Source organism: Simochromis diagramma, unplaced genomic scaffold, assembly GCF_900408965.1.
Source record: "Simochromis diagramma unplaced genomic scaffold, fSimDia1.1 OVJJ01000343.1, whole genome shotgun sequence".
Taxonomy (NCBI): Eukaryota; Metazoa; Chordata; class Actinopteri; order Cichliformes; family Cichlidae; genus Simochromis; species Simochromis diagramma.
In genome coordinates this window covers 6029503-6051498 of record NW_024386831.1, presented here as the reverse complement: position 1 = coordinate 6051498, position 21996 = coordinate 6029503, and the positions used below count along the sequence as shown (strand labels likewise).

The window sequence follows — 21996 nt, the reverse complement described above, 5'->3', positions numbered from 1 at the left end:
TTTGAACTGGGATGATATCAAAACCAAACCCTTGAACCTACAGTGAATACCAAATACTTTGTAATTATACAAATCAAGTGAATCCAAAGCTACGAGTTTTGCAGAAAGAATATTTTTGATCCAGAGGATTTCTTTTTGCCAATTCTTTTCTTCTTCTGAGTGTGTTTAATATAAGTTGTGGTGAAAACGAGCATCTGCATTATTATTGCTATTAAAGGGAACCTTGGACGTTCATCTCGAGCTGCATATTTTTTTTTCTTTACAGCAGCTTTGCATGACTCGCAGTTCAAATATACTGGACTACTATATACTGCTATGTACAATATAATATTTATTTTATGCTGGGGCTTGGCCCTCATTTCATCATGCTTGAGAAAAACTAGGAAAAGATGCATGCAGTGTATTTAGTATCTTAAATACAGAGATCAGCAGGTGCACATGCACATGCCATCAAACTTTTATGTATATTAATTACTTGACCTAAAGACATTTCATTAAAACTATGAGCCAACATGGTTTCCTCAGTTTGACCCATACCCCATCAAGAGTGACTGAGGTTTCAGAGAGGAAACAGACTGCTTGTTAACCAGAGCTGCTGAAGAGCATGCAGAAGAGAGACACCTACTGTGTGTTAATGCCTACATCCTGTTGAGATGAGGTGGGTCACCCTGGAGACCAGATGTAGGTTTCTTCACAGGTGGGAGCAAAGAAACAGTGTATGTGCTCCGTTTGTTCCTGGATGTGTGGATTACTGAGTCGACAAACAGGCATTTCTCCACAATAGTTTTAGCCAGAGGTCACTGGCCAAAAAGCCTTTAAAGTTACTGGTTTGACCCAGTGACCTATCCTTGAAAATAGTGGAAGTAAAACGAAATGCAAAACTAACTCATGGAGCAGCTCAACAGTTTAAGAATGATGATGTACACTCAGTAATGTGAATTAAGTGCTTCACCGATCCCTTCGGGAAAGTGAGTAAGCATTGCATCAGAACAAAGTAGGTCATTCACTTCACATTTCAAAAAATCAATTCGAACAAATTTACTCCTTATCAAAATTTCCCATCATGTTGTTTCAGTAAAATGACAATAAAAGACCAGTGGAGGAATGAAATATACCACGTTGTGCAGCTCAGAACAAAGAAATATGTTTTATTGCACAAGCACATAAATGCCTTTTAAAATGCCCTCATTAGCTTATCATCCTTTTACCTTCAACTCAGATTTTTGTGAAATATTATTATAAAATCGTGATATTGTAGTAAGAGGTAGAGTCACAGCAAAAGCCTCGTTAGAAAATAATTTACTGGCGCCATCCAGAGGTCAATCATCGACACTGGCATGTGAAAAGGTGAAGCTCTTCTGCCAGCTGGATAAATTCAGGGCACACGTGAGCAAACCTGTTTTACTGCTTTAACAAAGCTGCTGTCATAATAGGGAATTTATAAGTTGGTTAGAAATAAGAAGAAACTCAGAGAACAAACAAACAAAAAAACATTTCTTCTAGTCTGGACAAAGAAGAGGTTCCCTGAAACGTGGCTTATTATCAAGACTTTATTTTTCTTCATCCTAACAGATTTCATTTATTGCATTCAGGAGGTAACAACATTTTAAGATCATCCTTCATATTTATGCAGGAGCCACAAATACGAAGGAAGCCACAAGCCAGTAAGTTTTGTGAGAGGCAGTGTACAGGTATTGTATATGTGTAATGTGACGACTTTGGGATTCTACTGTTACAAAAGGGAGCAAAACAAAAAAATATCGACTTGTTTTTTCAGCTATATTTTTCACTGTCTCTCTCCTCTGTTGGAGAAGTGCATTTGTTCCACAAGCTTATATTAAACAGAAAATGCAGCAATTCCTTCATCCTACAGTGATTGGACTGGTTTAAATATTGATAATATGGCGTGAGATGTGAAGACACAATTTATAGATGTGAGGAATGGTGTAGGAGTTCACACACACACACACACACACACACATAAGTCATAAACACACACAAGTTAATGATTTGTGTGCGTTTATGACTTTTTAAAGATAAAAACTTTGTTTATCTTTAAACTAAAACTATGCCACTATTAAATACTCTGAACATATACATAACATTTTAATGCCTCATTGATGTTACTGCTCATGTACTCCATTCTCTTGGTGTCATTCAGACTGCCCCACCTGTAATCATCTGGCCACTTAAAGAACTTAAAATTTAAAATTCAAGTATTCTGAAGGAGTTCATAATATTTCCAGAACTCAAAGGTGTAGAACAGATGCATTCAGAAGACGTCCACGACCAGGAGGAGTAAAGTTTTGCTTGGAAGTTAGTCAGACCCTCTGGGCCACGTGCTCATCAGTCGTAGCTGTTGGTGTTGGTGTGGCTGTTATACCAGGTTGTAATGCAGGCCAGGACTTCTTCTACCCTTACCTATATTTTTATTAGTTTGAGGGATTGCTATTTAAAAAGGTGCATAAAAAAAAAGAAACACATTCATGGGTTGGTGATTCTTTATCAGGTTTGACATTTGGATTAGTATTTAAGTGACTGTTTGTGGAAGGCGAAGACTGATTCAAGCGTGTGTGTTATTAAATTATTTATAGAACTTTTTATGAATATATTTGTGTTGTATTGCGGTTTGATGTTTGCTTATAACTTCGGTTATTCCAGATGCTTACATGAATCAGGTAGAGTATAAAAGAAAGCCAGCTGAAAATAAAATTAAAATGAATTGATTTTAAAATCACATTATAGTTTGCAAAAAATGTCATGTTTGACCTCTGACCTCACTTTTACAATCCTGCCTTTCCTTCAAGCTGACCCCACTCAAGAGACAGAGAGCTGCACTGTAGTATAATATCATAGCTAATAAGCTAATACGCTCAAGCTATTCAATACCAGTTATTCACAAATCAATATCTGAGTTACTCCTACATGTTTGTGTAATCAAAACAAACATGTGTCCTGCTCAAGTTTTCAGGCAGTAGGCTAAAGAAGGAAGTTTGTTAAAACAAATAACAAAACAGAATGAATATATAGAAAATTTTATACTATTTCTTTAAAAGTTAATATTGTCCAGAGCAGGGGTCGGCAACCCAGGGCACATGTGCCAAGGATTAACTGATGCACGACCATAGCGGGACTGGCCATCGGGCATACTGGGCATTACATATCTTTCAATGTGTGAAAGATATGTAATGATTTCTAAGATTCTAAGTTTTGGCTCAAACAAAGACAGTTTCATACTTATTCTAAACTTTAGGACATTAAAATTAAAAAAGTGAAACAAAGAATAATTAAGACGTGTTGTTTTGCTTTATTGGTTTTCAAGCTGGTAATCTCAAAGTTGTTTTGAACCTCTCAGTCATTCTTTTGTCAGAATTTTATTGATTAGGGTGACGGTGTCACCTTTTGATTTGAGCCGTACAGATTAAACATTTATGATGATTTTTTTTTTTACATAACAAAAAGTGATATGTAGATCAAAGTTCAAGTGGTATGGGACACATCATGGCAAGATAACGTTAGTTACATCATGTTGTAACTAACAGTTACCGCTGGCCTCTCAAAACCAGCAGGTTCCTCTGAATGTCACGGGTTGCCGGGGCAAGTCGTGCGAGTTAGTTAGGACCCAGGAAGCGGCAGCTCTGGTGCAAGTGAGTTTAATAACAAAAGAAAATACAAATAGCAATGGCGAACATGAAACAGGCAAACCTAAACTGGGCAAAACAAAACAAGCCAGAAACGAAGACGCAGGGAGGTACGAGGAAATACACGGAAGACGGACGGACAGAAGCAGACAAACCAGCAATGAGGACGAGGGAACACACACTATAAAAACACACAGCAGTAATCAGGGGATGGGGAACAGGAGGGAAACACACCTGGGAGACATAACAGCTGACGAGGCAGGGGAACCATAAACAGAACACACTGACATCAGACAGAGACCTTCAAAGTAAAACAGGAAACACACCCTAAACACAACACACACCAACTAAACACAGACTGGAGGACACCGACATCGGCACATGAAACGTGAAACAGAAGAGCACAAAAACCCAAGATAACCAAAACCACAGAATAATAATAAACTTAACATAAACACGGAGTCACAGACGCCGGACCATGACACTGAAGTGATAATAAGTCTAAATAGATCACTTCTTTAATGTCATATAAGGTCAAACTTTCACAAAATGTATTTTATCTTTAAACTCTGCTTAAAATTCAACGGTCTTTGTTTGTATTTGCAACATTTAGGACAATTATTTGGATACAGTTCAGAATCACTTTAGTTTGTTTTTTTTACAGTAGTGTGTAAAAGTTTTTGCTCCTTTCTGATTTCCTAATTTTTCTATGTTTGTCACATTTAAATGTTTCAGATCATCAAACGAATTTAAATATTAGACAAAGAAAACACAAGGAATCACAAAATGCTGTTTTTAAATGACAGTTTTATGATTAAGGGGGAAAAAATCCAAGCCTACATGGTCCTGTGTGAAAAAGTGATTTCTCTTTAAACTGGTTGGGCCACCTTTGGTAGCAACAACTGCACAGAAGTGTTTGCAATACCTGGCAATGAGTCTTTTACAGCACTGTGGAGGAATTTTGGCCCACTTATCTTTGCAGAATTGTTCTAATTGGGTTTTAGAGCATTAAACAACCTTTTTAAAGTCGTGCCACAGCATCTCAATTGGATTCAGGTCAGGACTTCAGGTCATAGGTGGACTTACTGGTGTTTTTTGGATAATTTTTGCTGCTGTAAAACTGAATTGCACTTCAGTTTGAGGTTGCAAACATCTGGCCGGACATTCTCCTTCAGGATTTTTTGTTAGACAGCAGAATTCATGGTTTCATTTACCACAGCAAGTCCTACAGGTCCTGAGGCAGGAAGACAGACCCAGACCATCACACTACCACCACCATATTTTACTATTGGTATGATGTTCATTTTCAGAAATGCTGTGTTACATTGATGCCAGATGTGATGGGACACACACTTTCCAAAAAGTTCAACTTTTGTCTCACCAGTTCACAGAGTAGCTTTGATCACAGTAGGAAGGAAAAACTTCCTTCCAGCACAAAGTAACCTGCAGCACAACCAGGTTCATCTGCTGTGAGTGGTTGGGGGTGACAGGACAAAGACACACTGTGGAAGAAAGCCAGAGATTAATAATGACTAATGATTAAATGCAGAGTGTTGTATAAACACATAGTGAGTGAAAAATGGTGAGTGAAGAAGAAACGCTCAGACCCCAGCAGCCTCGACCTGTTGCAGCATAACTAAGAGATAGTTCAGTGTCAAATATCTAAATCTCACAGTATAGCTTGCACAAAAATATTATGTCACATTTGACCTCTGCTCTCACTTTTACATTTCACATCTGCCTTACTGTCAAGTGAACCTCAAAATGTGTCATATATAAAAAGCAAAATGTATTCATGGTAAGTTATTTACAAATAATGCCTATGACCCATTACCCTCTCCTACATTAAATATATATATATATGTAGGAAAAATTGAATATTGATAATGATATTGTGATAACATCATTTTCATTGTAGTTTAGAAGTAATATTACATGCACTTTGCTTACAGACAAAACTCTTATCAGAATTATATTCGTGAAAGACTTACTTTGACAAGAATATAATTGCGATAACAGTTTTGTCTGTAAGAAATATATAAAATTCCGGCTCTCATTCTTTGTCCTTCAAGCTCGGGCCTTTACCAGAGGCCTGGGAGTTTGAGGGTCCTGCGCAGTATCTTTGCTGTTCCTAGGACTGCGCTCTTCAGGACAGAGATCTTGGATGTTGTTCCTGGGATGTGTTGGAGCCACTCGTCCAGCTTGGGGGTCACCGCACTGAGTGCTGTTATTAATGGGACCACTGTTACCTTCACCCTTGACATCTTGTCTTAGCTCTTGGTACTTATTAAGCTTCACGTATTCCTTTTTCCCGATGTTGCTATCCCTCAGTATAGCTCCATCTACTAGTTACTACTATGTTGAGTTGGTTAGGCATCACCTTCCCTTGGCCTGGAAGATATCCGGACTTCCAGGCAATACTTGGTATAGATGTTGCTTTTTACTGTGCCGGCCACTTGGTTATGGCGTTCCATATATGCCCGGACTCTTGCACCCTGCTGTTATGTGCTGGATTATCTCAGGCTCATCTTTACACAGCCTGCACTTGGGGTCTTGCCTGGTGTGGTAGTCCCCAGCCTCTATGGATCTTGTGCTTAGGTCTTTGTTTCTGTGCTGCCATCATTAGTGCCTCTGTGCTGTCTTTTAGTCGAGAGGACGGTCCTTCCATGATAGTTCCTCTTCTTGCTCCTCATCCATCTTAGATTTCTGCTGACTGAGGTATTCACTAAGTGGGGAATTTATTCCCCACTTAGTGAATACCTCAGGATATGAATTCTACATGATTACTATTAATAAAAAGTAAATAAATACATGTTAAAACGAAACTTGTATCAAATAAATCTTTTTGATACCTTGTTGCACATAAAAAGGCTTCACAGACAATAGCAATAATAAGAGTGGTAATAATTATAACAACACAAACCTTTCAACATCTTTGCAACACTTAGACAGTAAGATGTTAACTATGTTAAACATAAAAACAAACCAACAGAAGTCAAAAGTAAATAAAAGAGTTAAAAGACTAAATTTAAGCACCTAGGATAGGAGTAGTAAAATTAATGACTATGATATGATTCTACAGCAATAAAAAGTATATCAGAGCTCAAGAACAGAAGATGGGGAAGTTGCTATCTCTAGAGTCCAGAGTCTATCTGGCTATCTCTCAAAGCTACAATAAAACACTTGTGATAACTAGATGAGGTGCCAATAACAATAATTGTGTAACAATGTAAAAAAAAGGAAAGATATTGCTGTTAAATAGCTCGGCTACACTCGAAAAATATCAGTTGTTCTGTTTTTGAGCCACAATGAAGAAGTTGTTGTGGGTCTTTTGTCTGTACATTTTTTGTCTCTGTATTTGTCAGAGCAGTGAGGTGAATGGAAGGGTGGACTTCATGCTTCTTGCAGGGCCTCTGACAAAGCAGGTGGTCAGAAGCTCAGACAGAAGCGTAAATGATGCCTTTGACTGCAGTCATCCCGTTCCTCCTGGCTCTAAGCAGTACTTTGAGTACCTGCAGAGCAGAGGGGTGACCCACTTCAAAGTACCGCTGTCATGGGCTCAACTTCTTCCTACAGGCCACCCCAGCCAACCCCAGCAGGCTGTGGTTAGATGTTACCAGACCCTGCTGAAACAGCTGCTGGAAGCAGGTCTTCAGCCTCTGGTCATCCTTCAAGGATGGACAGTTCCAGAGTCTCTGCAATCAAGGTATGGAGGCTGGGAGAGCCAGGAGCTGGCACAGATGTTTCAGCAGTATGCAGAGTTTGCCTTCCAAGAGTTTGCACCACTTGCACACTCATGGTTGACACTGGATGGTGTTTGGCATGACGGGCAGCCTGCACATGCTCCCAGTTTTCTGCAGAACATCCTTCAACTTAACAAGAACATTTACCAGATGTACCATCAACACTTTCCTGACAAAGGTGAGTCAAATTAACAGGAAAAATGACGATTAATGACAAAAGTGTCGTGACTAAATTTATGCTTTCAGAATTCTTCTCTAGTAAATACTTTTTTGTATTTCTCTGAGGCTTGAGTTTACTTAAGGTTTTGTTTATAGACAAGTGTCTTGAGAAATCACCTGTAAAAATAAATCATATTTTATAACCAACTAAGTTAATAAAATCCTTCAGCACATGTTCAGCTGTTCCCAATAGTAAAAGTGCCTTTCATGCTTGCATATTTACAGGCAGACGTCTGTCACTTGGACTGAAAACTAAAGATGTGGCTTCTCTCTCCGACATTAAAGCTTCAACAAGTGTAAGTTTTTTTCTTTTCTTTTATAGATACATATCTTATAAACACTAATATATGTATAGTCAGAATTTCACCTCCTTGCATGATTTTTATTTAGGATCCTAATAATATTTTCGGTTGTTGATATTATTTTGATAATCGGCAATGAAATATTTTATATTTACAATAAGCTCCAGTTATTTACTCACCAAATATATGAGAAACAAAATTCTTCCACGGCCTCAGAATTGACAAATATCCCCTTTAATGATTTTCTTGCATTTAAAGCTTGTTTTTAAATCTCTCCAAAATATTACAAACCTCAAATTCAGCTTTTTAAGGAATTTGCTTATCTGCTTAGGATGAATATTCCAGTGAACGTCCCCACAGATGTTCGCTTACATGATGTTTACCACTCATTGATAACATAAAGTCTGTAAATGAATCAGTCCACATTAAAAGGCTTGCATGTATCACACAGGCGATTTTTACTGTGGCCAAACAATGAAATCTTACATTTGTCTCATGACAAAACTTTATTTCCATTCCAAGTAACGTGGATAAATTGCACGTTAACTGGCTGTTTTTGCGGGGGGTTGCGTCTTGTAGAGGATTGTTCCCTTGTTATAAAATTATTTCAAGCCATTTAAATAATTACTTGATCCAATTTTTTAATATTTTATTCTTTTTATTTTGGTTTTGTTGAAGGCATTCAACAACTCTTTACTCCACACACTCTAGTGACAAGAACAGCAGCACTAACGTACCTGAGGTTAATCATTCCCAAAGAAAATTTTAATCATTTTCTCATAATCTGGAACTACTGACTGTTGTTATATGGATTTTATATGGATTGGTCATATAATTATATACTTTTTGTTTGTTTGTTTTTTTGTTTGTTTAGAATAAGATTGATTTGGTTTTTTATGTCATGTTGAGTGCTGTGTGGTAGGCAGGATGTAGGACCCAATTTCAGGACTCATATTTCAGATTGAACTTAAAGCGGCAGCGTTTATATCTGGGAGACCTTCCATAAAAAGTAAACATCACAAAAAACAAACCAAAACCTCAAACTAGAAAACTAGAAATAAACTGGACACACTTGAATCTAAAAACTAAGAAACCAAGAAAACCACACAGCGCGGTGACGGTACAACGCAACACTGACAGAGAAACACGGGGCTTAAATACACTGAAGGATAACGAAGGAATGAGACACAGGAGGAGAGCACAGCTGTGTCTTGTCAGCAAACATGGCGCGACCAAGGGGAAGCAAAAGTAGAAACACTGACAAGAGACAAGGGACTGTCAAAGTAAAACAGGAAACATGAGACAGTTCACAAAGACGCAGACTAGACACTATGACGTGGAAACACAACAGACCTAACAGAGGCAAGACCAAGACTACAAATACAGAATAAGTCAAGAGTATAATAATACTGGGCTAGGAAATATAAAATACACAGAGAACCTAACAAATAAACAAGACTCAAGAGAAAATCCAAACAAGGAGTTAAACAGGGAATACAGGACACTCAAAACAGCATATAAGACTACCAGTGAATCAGAACATAAACCATACTACAAAATATTACCAAAACACAAGAAACTCAAAATGCTGGGTCATACTGACCCTGAACCATGACATTCAATTTATTTAAATGATGCCAATGAAAACAAAGAATAAGTCACTTTAATTACCTTAAAATTTCTAAAAAATGATGACGTAATGGTTCAAAAAAGTCCCATCTCAGAATGATGTGACAACCTGATGTTGTGTATCTCCTGCTTGGAACAGATGGACTTCTTGTCAGTGCACATTGACTACAACTGTGCCATCTCTTCAGAGTTTGAAAATGAACTGAGGAACTTACAGGTACAATAAGCATTATAAGATGTTTTTTTATACGTTGCATTTAACATTTTGCTGATACAGCAAAGCTGCATATGTTTCATTTTATGTTGTAGATTTTGAGCGGGAACTTGCCTATCCTGATTTACGAGATGAGCGCTCATGATTGTTCTCCCGATGATTACCAGCTTCTTGGAGATTTCCTAAATGGTAAATGTCATGACAGCTTTTTGACTTTCCAAATTTAAGATATTAATAATCATTTCCCATAACAGAAACGAGAACAATACCTAATTTTATGAATGTGCAGCTGTATATGTAATACTACTTTCTGGTAGCTGTTGTAGTAGAGATTCGTGTTGTGAAATACGTACTCATGGTGCCTAATACACCAGTTAAATGTTTCTGTGACTATAATACCACTTATTATTGTGTACAGTGTACATCCTTTCAAAAAACAGCTATCTGAAGATATTACGGGATGGCAGAATAAAGAAAAACCAAAGGCCACAACATCTGGGCAAATCCTCTGGTGTTATTAACCAAACAGAATACATTAAGATAAAGTTCTAGATTTTGGGAGTGTTATTGTGTCATGAAATCTTCTTGTTATGGGCCAGTGATGTTATATAAGGCACCCATAGACTTAGCACACACTTATGATGTTTTTCAGTAATAGTGAATACATATTGTTACAATAACATATATCAGAACTATATCAGAACTGAACTTAAAACAATTCATATTTCTTGAACACAACACAGTCTTGATGGACAACGGCCTGAATATTGTGGGATGTGACATGAAGGACATGTTAGGCAAGCTGGACACGGAAGATGCTCTTGTCAAGTAAGAGTTCATTTTCTGATTTATATGTACTGGAATTCTGTTATCTTTTTTTTCTTATTGTATTAAAGATTTGCTTATATTTTTCATGTCTCTCTCTTTCCAAAAGTCATGGCATTTCACACCACGCCAGGATGACAGGGTTAAGAAACAGTTATCAGACTGTGTGGGATAAATTTAAGTCCCAGACCACAGCAGAACGAGATCTTTTCCTTAAGGAATCATTCCCCTCTGGCTTCCAGTGGGCCACCTCCAGCGTATCCTTTAAGACTGAAGGTGGCTGGTCAGAAGGTGGGAAAGGAGAGACTATTTGGGACCGGTTTGGTCATGAGGGCTTGGCCTTTGCAAATCAGACAGCTGACCTAGCTTGCGACAGTTACCGTAAGGTAGATTATGATGTCTACCTTCTGCGAGGTCTTCAGGTCGACACCTACCAGTTTTCCATCTCTTGGGCCCGTATTTTCCCCACAGGGTACCGACAGAGCCAATCAGAAAAAGGAGCTCAATACTATGACCAGCTGATAAATGCTCTCGTTGCATCTGGCATACAACCCATTGTCACTCTGTACCACTGGGATCTGCCTCAAGCACTCCAGAATTATGGTGGATGGACCAATCCCTCCATTGTAGAGGCCTTCAAAGACTATGCAGACTTCTGCTTCTCCAGGTTTGGAGACAGAGTCAAGATCTGGAACACATTCAATAGTCCCTGGGTAGTGAGCCATGCCGGGTATGGTACTGGTGTGCATGCCCCAGGAGTAAAGGACTATGTGGAATCTTCCTATCAGGTGACAGTGATGTTATTAGAATACTACAATTAATCACTTTATTACAAGTGTAATTGTTGCACTAATGTACTTAACATTTGATTTTGCATTATCAGGTCACTCACAATATTCTCAAGTCCCATGCTGAGGCCTGGCATGTCTATAATGACAATTACAGGAAAACACAAGGAGGAAAAGTCGGCATTGCCTTGAACTCTGACTGGGCTGAGCCCAGTGACCCTGCCAAACCTGAAGACGTAGCAGCTGCAGACCGTTACCTGCAGTTTATGCTGGGCTGGTTTGCACATCCCATATTTGTAGACGGAGATTATCCTGCAATACTCAAAGATCAGGTGGAACAGAAGAAAACGGCATGCTCTGACTCTGTACCAGCAAAGCTCCCAGTTTTCACTCCCACAGAGAGCAAGAGGATACTTGGTACTGCTGACTTTTTTGGTTTAAATCACTATACTTCTCGGCTGGTCAGCAACAGTGATGGTGGGTGCACCCCTGGTCCTGACGGTGTGGGTGACTTCCATGCAACTGTGGACCCCACATGGAGTTCCACAGCTTCTGACTGGATCTATCCTGTTCCTTGGGGACTTAGAAGGCTCCTAAACTACATTTCAACAGAATACCTGAATGTTAACAAATTACCTATATACATAACAGGAAATGGGATGCCAACAGATTACAGTGTAGACAGTCTCACTGACACCAGCAGAATGGACTACATGAGAAGTTACATCAATGAGGCCCTGAAAGGTTAGTGTTGGAGATTTCCCCAATTTGAAGGCACATTTTTTTTAGAGAGAGAGTTAAAATAATTCAAATATTAATCTTGTTTTTGTTTGTTCATTTTGTAGCAACACTCACAGATGGAGTGGATGTGCAGCGATTCACAGTGCAGTCACTCATGGATGGATTTGAGGCAAACCAAGGCTACAGCCAAAGATTTGGTCTTCACTATGTCAACTTTGAAGTGGGATCCAGACCAAGGACCCCAAAGCAATCTGCATATTTGTACGCTGAGATTATCGAGCAAAACGGTTTCAGTTCACAAAAAAGTAAGAAGTTTAAAGCTGCAGAAAGGCCATTAACTCAACGTTTAGCTGCTTTACCACCCTCAGAAGTTCCATCTCAGGCAAAGGCAGTTTGGGAGAAATTCTCTTCACAGTCAAACTTTGATAGAAAAATGTACCATTATGGCACTTTTCCTGAGGGCTTCAGTTGGGGAATTTCTTCTTCAGCCTACCAAATTGAAGGTGGCTGGAATGCTGATGGCAAAGGTCCTAGTATATGGGATACATTCACTCAGACAACTAACACTATTCCTGATAACGCAAATGGCAATGTAGCCTGTGACAGTTACAACAAACTTAATGAAGATCTCTACATGCTGCGGGCTCTGAGGGTGAAGTCATACAGATTCTCTTTGTCCTGGTCCAGGATCTTTCCTGATGGCACACGTAAGTCCCTCAACCAGAAAGGTGTTGACTACTACAACAGACTCATTGATGGTCTTATAGCGTACAATATCGAACCCATGGTAACACTGTACCACTGGGACCTTCCTGAAGCTTTGCAAAAGGTCAATGGCTGGGAAAGTGCAGAGATGATTGACATTTTTAATGACTATTGCGACTTCTGCTTTGCTACTTTTGGTGACAGAGTGAAATTCTGGATAACCCTTAACCAGCCTCAGACAATTGCATGGTCTGGATATGGACTTGGAAATATGCCACCAAATGTTGTGGACCCAGGATATAGACCATACATAGTTGCACACAACCTCATTAAAGCCCATGCCAAGGCCTACCATACATATGATGACAAATATCGCCAGTTGCAGGGTGGTCTAATCTCCATAGCCCTCAACGCTGATTGGTTTGAACCTATAGATGTCAACGTAGTCCGTGAAGTGGTGACTGCTGACCGGGCGATGCAGTTCCAACTGGGATGGTTTGCACATCCTATTTTTAAGAATGGTGACTATCCTGATGCACTGAAGTGGCAAGTTGGGAACAAAAGTGAAATCCAAAGTCTTCCAAAGTCAAGACTTCCTTCCTTTACTGAAGAAGAAAAGAACTTCATCAAGGGAACTGCTGACGTATTCTGTGTAAATCATTACACTACAAGGGTAGTGAGCTATTTTACAGCTGCACTTCAGCCTCACTCCTATGAATCAGACCGGGACATGAGAGAATCAGAGGAACCTGATTCACCAACTACAGCCATTCCTAACCAAAAAGCTGTGGCCTGGGGCTTGAGGAGACTCCTCAACTGGATCAAGGAGGAGTATGGTGATCCAGAGATTTATATTACTGAGAATGGAGCTGCAGTAGAATGGGATGACTTTGAAAGAGTAATGTTTTACAAGGCCTATATCGATGAGGCTCTCAAAGGTGCAGTGATATAAAAATATTTCAGAAGATATTTAACATTTTCCACCACTGCCATGACTGGTTGTTCATTTATTTTGTATGTATGTGTTTGCATTTGTGGTTACATTACAGCCAATAACCTCGATGGTGTGCGGTTGCGAGGATACACAGCAACAGCTTTTATGGATTCTTTTGAGTGGCTGCACGGGTACAAATTTCTATTTGGGCTGCACCACGTGGACTTCACAAACCCAGATCGTCCAAGAACACCAAAGTACTCAGCTCATTACTATTACAACATCATAAAGGATAATGGTTTCCCCTTGCCAGATGATGAGAAGATGCTTCATGGCCACTTCCGTGAGGATTTCATGTGGAGCACTGCTTCAGCATCATACCAAGTAACTTATACTTTTACTGCAATTTTACTTTTACTCAATACTGTCTTACTTCCCTTGTTTTCATCTTTTTAAATTTTTGTTTTGCATTTACTGTGTCCAGATTGAAGGAGGATGGAGGGCAGATGGAAAAGGTCTAAGCATCTGGGACAAGTTCGCTCACAGTCCTTCCAAAATATTAAATGATGACAATGGGGACATAGCCTGTGACAGTTACAATAAAATAGAAGAGGATGTTGCGATATTAAAGCAGCTGAAAGTAAGCCATTATCGTTTCTCCTTATCCTGGCCGAGAGTCCTTCCTGATGGCACCATTAATAACATTAACGAGGCTGGAATCAACTACTACCAAAGACTTTTGGACGCACTGCATGCTGCAAATATCCAGCCACAGGTATGAATAATTCCTTTCTGGCAAACAGAAAATCTTTGTGCCAGAAAATATACATGGAAAGTAGATCAAGTCAGCAAGTACAGCCAATTTTCCTTTCCTTTCCTCTTCAGGTTACTCTGTACCACTGGGATCTGCCACAAGCTATAGAGGATTATGGAGGCTTTTTGAATGACAGCTTTGTTAAGCTTTTCAGGGACTATGCTGACCTCATGTTTGACCGTCTTGGTGACAAGGTGAAAATTTGGATCACCTTTAATGAGCCGCTCGTTGTAGCCCGCCATGGATATGGCTTTGGAGACTTTGCCCCAGGTATGGTTTGAGCCAGTGGTTTCCAATTCTTTTTTTCTAGGCCCCCTCCCGGCACAAACACATGCTCCATCCACACACACACATATTTTGTTTTCAAATTCCATTGCGGTTTATTTCACACCTCAAACTGTTTGTGAAGAATTAAACAAATAAATGTAAACTAATAAATTACAGGTAGCAATAAAATCAACTACTACCTCTTTTACGCCACGTCCACACCTACACTTGTATTTTTGAAAACACAGCTTATTCTATCCGTGTGGGTCTTTCGTCCACACGTAAACTGCATTTTGGGTCACTGAAAAAGTATATTTTTAAAAACTCCTGCCATGGTGGAGATTTTTTTTATCAACAAAAAACAGAAAATCTCTGTTTTCAGAAATACCCGTGTACGTGTGGAGGTAGAAAAATAAACCATCTTTATGGTGTAATTATTTTATGTGTAGTTATTTTGTTTTGGTCTTATTGTGTAAGAATATTCAACATTGCTACCAATACATTTTCCAAAAAAATGCCTCTCTGTGCAAAATGGGTTTAAAAACATAAACAACTGTTACTGTTTGTCCGTGATATGGATATGGGGTCAAGGTAAATATCTGAGTATTTTGAAATAAGCTGTAATCTGTACAGCAGTTCTTCACATTTCTAAACCATAGTGACAACCCCCCCGGCCTTGCAATAAAAACAACAACAACAAAAAAAAACAGAGCATATAGGCAGCAAATGTGTCTATGTTTGTCCCCAGGAATCAGTTCAGGTCCAGACACTCTGCCCTACATTGTTGGTCACAACCTGATTAAAGCTCATGCCGAGGCCTGGCATCTCTACAATGACAAGTACAGGGCCAAACAGAATGGCATAATCTCCATCACAATCAGCTCTGACTGGTCTGAACCCAGAAATCCTTATAGACAGGAGGACTATGATGCTGCACGACGTGTGGTGGAGGTATGCCAATTCCTTTCAGATTTGACAAAAGAAAAATTAACAGCAGTTAGTTTCAAGTGACTATTATGTTTTCTCTTTGTGCAGTTCACTCTTGGCTGGTTTTCCCATCCCATATTTAATGGTGACTACAGTGAAATTATGAAGACAAGAATAAGAGACCGAAGTCTAGCTGCTGGTCTACCACAGTCTCGGTATTATGAAGGCTATTATTAAATCACAAAAAGCTAATTCTGTTCACAAGCGTTTTTCACTAACAACGCTGCTTCCATATGAACAGAATCAACTTTTTGGGATTTCCTTACCTGGATGATTGAGCATCCATCAAGACCCTATTATTAAATCTTTAAAAGTTTGTCTGTGATTTTCTAAGTAGCTCTATAGTATAATAAGTAAGTTTGGTTTCACTTAAATTTCTCCAGGTTGCCTGAGTTTACTCAAGAGGAGATTAAGAGAATTAAGGGCACTCATGACTTCTTTGGATTGAACCAGTACACATCTGTCCTGGCATTCCCTGTGGACCATGGAAATATTGCAAGCCTTGAGGCAGACATGTAAGAAGTTAACATTTGAAAAACAACTGTCTTCTGGAACTAATTCTTCTGAACAGCTTTGCTTCTTTATTCTGTAATTTACCAAATTTTGCCCTCTGCAGCGGTGCGGCGACAGTTCCTGATCCCACTTGGTTGGATTCAGCCTCCGTCTGGCTAAAGGTCACACCATTTGGTATCCGCAGATTGCTGAACTTCATCAAAAATGAATATGGAAATCCACCAATTATCGTCACTGAGAATGGAGTCTCAGAGCAGGGACCTATTGATCTAAATGATGTTCACAGGATCTACTACTATGAACAGTACATTAACCAGGTGTTGAAAGGTAACAAAAACCTCTCTTTATAAAAAAAATCTAAAGCCAGGAATGTCCTGGAGAGGAAAATAACATAATCATGTTTTGTGTGTAATATGGATGCTTTAAAATAGACTCTGAATTTCAAGAATATGAAGGTACTTATTTTCTCTTCACAGCTTACTTGCTTGATGGTGTGGATGTGCGTGGTTACACAGCGTGGTCACTGTTGGACAACCTAGAGTGGGCTTCTGGCTTTTCACAGAGATTTGGTCTGTTCTACGTTAATCGCTCAGACCCTAATCTTCCTCGAGTGCCTAAGAGCTCTGTAAACTTCTATGCCACAGTCATAAAGTGCAACGGATTCCCTGAATCAGGAGTGCCTGAACCCAGGTAAAGGAATGAAATATTTGCTTAGATGCCTACTTTGAATGATAGACCTTTAAATTAAATGTTCAAATAAATAACTAACTTACCTGCTGAAAAGCAGGTTAATTACTATCTGCAAATCTTCACAACTAATACGACAGTATTGTTTTTACTGTGTCTCTTCTGCAGCAACAACCACGCCAACAGCTGCACCACCAGTCAACATTAACAGCGTGAAATTCCTTGGTCTGGATCTCTCCGCCGATGATGCTGAGACTGGACTTTATACCACATTTGCTCTACTGATTGTTGCAGTAGTAGGAGTCATTTGTGTTTCTGTTTTCCTCTTTAAGATAAAAAAAAAAAAAGTCCAAGAAAAGTGAACATGTGGACAGTAAAATGGAGTAAAAACTGTAACTGCAAATAAGCTGATGTGCAGTGTAGGCCCCCGTAAACAGCATTTGATTGCAGACCCTTAAAGACTGAAAAATACTGCTAGGCTCATACTACTTGACCACTGCTGCAGCATGAAGATTTGAGAATCCCCCAAAATGATTAAAAGTGTCATTTTATCCTGTACTCAAAAAACATAAAAGTAATTTATGTAATAAGAAAAACAATTTTCAGGTTATAGTACAGGATGTAACATACGCCTCAAATTTGAATAATGTTTTTGTATATGTTTATCAGATAATCAAATATATCAAATAAAACACTGCAAAAAAATCCAGTGAATTATGTCATGATTGCTGTTAAATGTAAGTACCTTCTTCATCTTAAGATTTTTTTCTTCACTTTTTTGTACAGTGATAAGCAATTTTTGATGGTGATACTGTTACCTTGAAGTAATCAAAATTACACTGTGAATCAAAACAATATATCCATTATATTTATTATATTTGTTTAAACATTTGTTATTTAGCTATAAATCCAGTGGCCTCTGAAATCTCTTAAATCTTTGCAGTGTTTTACTTCAATACATTTGACTTCAGCGGTCTCCAGCAGTGTTTCACAAACAAGGAGCAGAGTAACACACTTTAAATTGTTCTTGTTAAAGAGACCTGATGAGAGTAAGTGTCAGGGTACTGTATCTGCTAAGGTTTGGACTTGTATTTGTTTTCCAGCTTCAGTCAGCACTCTACAGCCCTCACCACACTCCCTGTCCCTGGCTGATGCCCCCAGGCGCCGGTGCGTTGGTGGTTCTAAGTGTCTGGGGCTGGGCGCTCAGGTATGTACTGGCTCACTCCCGGTGGCTGCTTGGGGGCCCTTAGGCCTCTGGGCCTGCACCTCGGTTCACTCTGGCGCAGCTGGGTGCCGGCAGAGCCAGCGGGCACATCACTGCAGGCCCCTTTGGCTTCTGCTCTATGGCTGCTGGGTGACCCCATATCTGTGGCTCTTCTCAGCTCCTTCCAGGAGGGTGGCACGGATGCCCCTCCAATGGTCCTCCTTGGGCTTTCGCACTCTGGATGTCATGGGCCTGGATCTCCTGCATGCCTGCTTCATGCCCTGGGGGACAGGGCCATGGCTCCCTACATCCTCTAGCAGATCTGTTTTTCTTCTCTCTTTCCATCCTCTCTTTCTTTCTCCATTTCCAATCCTCCAGCCATGTCTGTTGGGGGATAGGAAAAAAAAAACCCAAAAAACAAAAAACTCTACAGCCAAGGCCAAAACCGAAAGGAGGAAAAATGGGCGACGTAAAGGTATCATTATGTTAATATTTATCAGAGTGAGAGAAGTGAAGTGAGAGAACTCTGAAGAATCTGGTGTTCAGTTAAAATCATTTTCAAGGACTGAAGGAGTCAAAAAGCTTTATTTGTCATTCGCATCACATGTTAACATGAGGTGGAATGAAATTATGTACACACGGTCCCGGAGTGAAAAGAAACAAAAATAATGAAGAAACAGAATTATTAAATTTTTTTAAGTTATAAATAAATAGTTAAGTTTGTTATGTTTTTTTTTGTTTGTTTTTAACAAGCAGAAATGACACGTAATAAGACATTACAATAAGTAATACTATAACTAGAGTGCAACAACCTGAGTACCAGTATGGAGTATGGGTTTAGAGTGTGGGTATAAATATATATATATTTATATTTTTATATTAAAGATTACTTACATTTTTTGTTTGCATGTACTATAAATTTGGAAAAAGTACAAAATAAAAAGTAAAAAAAAAAAGATTACTTTCAATCTCTTAAAAACATTTCCAAAAATTAAAATAGAAAACCCTATTTTTTTATGCTGCTTCTCACTGCTAATCTCAGAAGCTGTGATTTAAACTGAAGTTGCTATGTTCTGCAGAAATCACAGTCCCACTATAGGTCACTGTGGAGAAGTCACATGTTTTATACAGAACAAAACAAACAAATACCCCCCCCCCCCCCCCCCCCCCACACACACACACATGTTTAGAGTGTTTTGTATTGATGATTTGTGCTTTACTCACCTGAGACTAACAAAGTAATATAAAATATATTTTACTACCAATTCCCAGAGACATTATAATATTATATACAGTGTTGGGAAGGTTACTTTTAAAATGTATTCCATTACAGAATACAGAATACATGCCCCAAAATGTATTCTGTAACGTATTCCGTTACGTTACTCAATGACAGTAACGTATTCTGAATACTTTAGATTACTTAACATATTATCATGCTTTTTACAACTACGTGAATGTACTATTGCTGTGTGATTTATTACTATTACTGAAGGTCCGTGACTCCGAACTGTAGTAAAGGGACCTCTGACTAATACGGCGGGGTCCCTGTCGGCTCGTAGCCGAAAAATAGCTTTACTTTGTTGTCTGGGTCAACTTTTCTTGTGAGAGACAGAGAGAGGCGTTGAAAGGCTGCTGCAACGGAACTTATTGTTTTCGGAGGAAAACACGAACACGGTGTACAGTCGAGTCTTAATAGCTTACTTACAACTGGGCTCGTCAGGCACTCTTCTTGGCTGCAGTGGTTATTATTATATTTACATGCTTCCAGCTCCCGTTTTTCCTCGATGACAACTCGTACCTTTCCACTCCCCTTTTTCTCCCTCCTCGCGCTCACAGACCCATAACGGGTATGGCAGTCCATTCTCCCTGCAGCACGGACTACACTGCCCATGATGCTACATTCTTTAGAGCTATGCTTGTAGCATTCTGCTTGTTAGCTTAGCACAACAACAACAACAACGAAAAGGCGCTCTCTCACCCAGGAAACACAGAGCGTCGCCCTGTAACCATGGCAACCGTAACGCTGAACAACAGAACGTAGCTGTCAAACAAAACCCAAACAGTCCTGACCCGCGACAATATGAAACAGAAAAGTACCGCAGTGTAATCCATTTATTTCAACAAAGTAACTGTATTCTGAATACCACCTTTTTAAACGGTAACTGTAACGGAATACAGTTACTCATATTTTGTATTTTAAATACGTAACGGCGGTACATGTATTCCGTTACTCCCCAACACTGATTATATATATATATATATATAATTTATTTTTTCCATGTGTCCATGTTTGCTCATAACTTATTCCAGATGCTTACCTGAAACAGGTAGAGTATAAAAGGAAGCCAGCTGAAAATAAAATTAAAGCTTAATTGATTTTAAATATCATAGTTTGCAACAAATATCATGCCACGTTTGACCTCTGACCTCATTTTAACATCCATACATTATCACTATAGTTTAAGGCATTCGAGTTTTGAGGCATTAGGCTCAGACATTATCAGTGGGATTTATTTCTTTGAGATATGAATTTCTTAAACAAAGAAGTTTGAAAATAACTTCTTTGTTTAAGAACGAGACAAAATAGAATGAATATATCAAAAATTTAATACTATTGCCTTAAAAGTAAATATTGTCCAGAGAGTGGAGAAGTACCTTGTTGGAGGTTTGTACTCTCCAGGTGCTTCTTGTTTATTTATATTTTCCACCATGACAGAGTACTTTCTCCTTCCTCCTGCTGCATTAATCGTCCTTTGTCATCATGACCTTTGGGACATGTAGTAAACAATTAGGAAAACGCACCGTCATACTTTCTGCACATCTAACAACTGTGGGCTGCATTTCAAGAAAGATAAAACCTGTGTCCCAGAGTAATCTAATTTCTTATTATCAAAGTAATCAAATTTTCTAAGAACAACCTGAAAGAACATGTGCGTGCGCACACACACACAAGCAAAGATACTTAAACAAAGAAATTGAAAACAAAAGAAACTGACACAAAGTGCTTTACAGTCACCCTCATTTGTAATCAGGGTCTCCAAGAACCCAGTTAAAAAGTTGGAAGTAATTGAAAAAAAGTCAAATAAAAATCAAAATATAACCAAAATATAAATATATTATATATAAAAATTCTAATAGTGGTGACACAGTCAAATAAAGCAGCAATAGGAAACATTTATAGTGAGCTCGACCAAACTGAAAATGTGTTTCCTTTAAAGATGATTTAAAATCATCACTTATTATAATTGTCTTTTATCTGTATCAGGCGGTAGATTTTATTTGCTGTAGAACAGAATAGAACCTTATTAATACCTTTTTAATTTCCCCTGAGGGGAATTATGGTTCCAGCAGCACAACACAACACTAACTGAAATACAAATAAGAAAACAAAATTACCAAGCAGGTACAAATAATTAAGAATAGAACATTAAGAATAAAAAAATCAACAGCAGAATTTAAAATGGTAATAATGAAAGGAAATCTAGGAATTAAAGTGTAAAACGTAATACATTGGCAGTGTGTTTGTTTGGTTATTTCACTGGGTTGACATCATCCACCCCTCCCCTCCTCTTCCCCCTCACCCTGACTGCTGAGTTGTACAGTTTGATGGCTCAGGGTACAAAGGAGATTTTAGGCCTGCTGGTTCTGCTGCTGGGGATGATTCACTTTGTCTAAGGTGTATTTCTGGGATTTCGCACAACCCAGGATTCAAATCATGAATACATAATGGATTTGGATTTACAACATTATGAATGAAATGTGCTCTATTTGGAAGCAGCC

The 21996-nt window shown here is 38.8% G+C and overlaps 1 protein-coding gene across 1 annotated transcript; it reads left to right on the top strand.

Moving 5' to 3' along the window:
* Positions 1-6735: 6735 nt before the first annotated feature.
* Positions 6736-17050, top strand: LOC120730987 (lactase-phlorizin hydrolase-like). The gene is made up of 16 exons (XM_040027676.1): positions 6736-7562; positions 7829-7899; positions 9674-9751; positions 9844-9937; positions 10492-10576; positions 10683-11361; positions 11457-12105; positions 12207-13745; positions 13857-14125; positions 14226-14516; positions 14627-14825; positions 15571-15773; positions 15858-15964; positions 16193-16324; positions 16426-16649; positions 16799-17050. Exons 1-16 carry the CDS (start codon positions 6950-6952, stop codon positions 17014-17016), a joined length of 5451 nt encoding a protein of 1816 aa, XP_039883610.1. The 5' UTR covers positions 6736-6949; the 3' UTR covers positions 17017-17050.
* The last annotated feature ends 4946 nt before the right edge of the window (positions 17051-21996 follow it).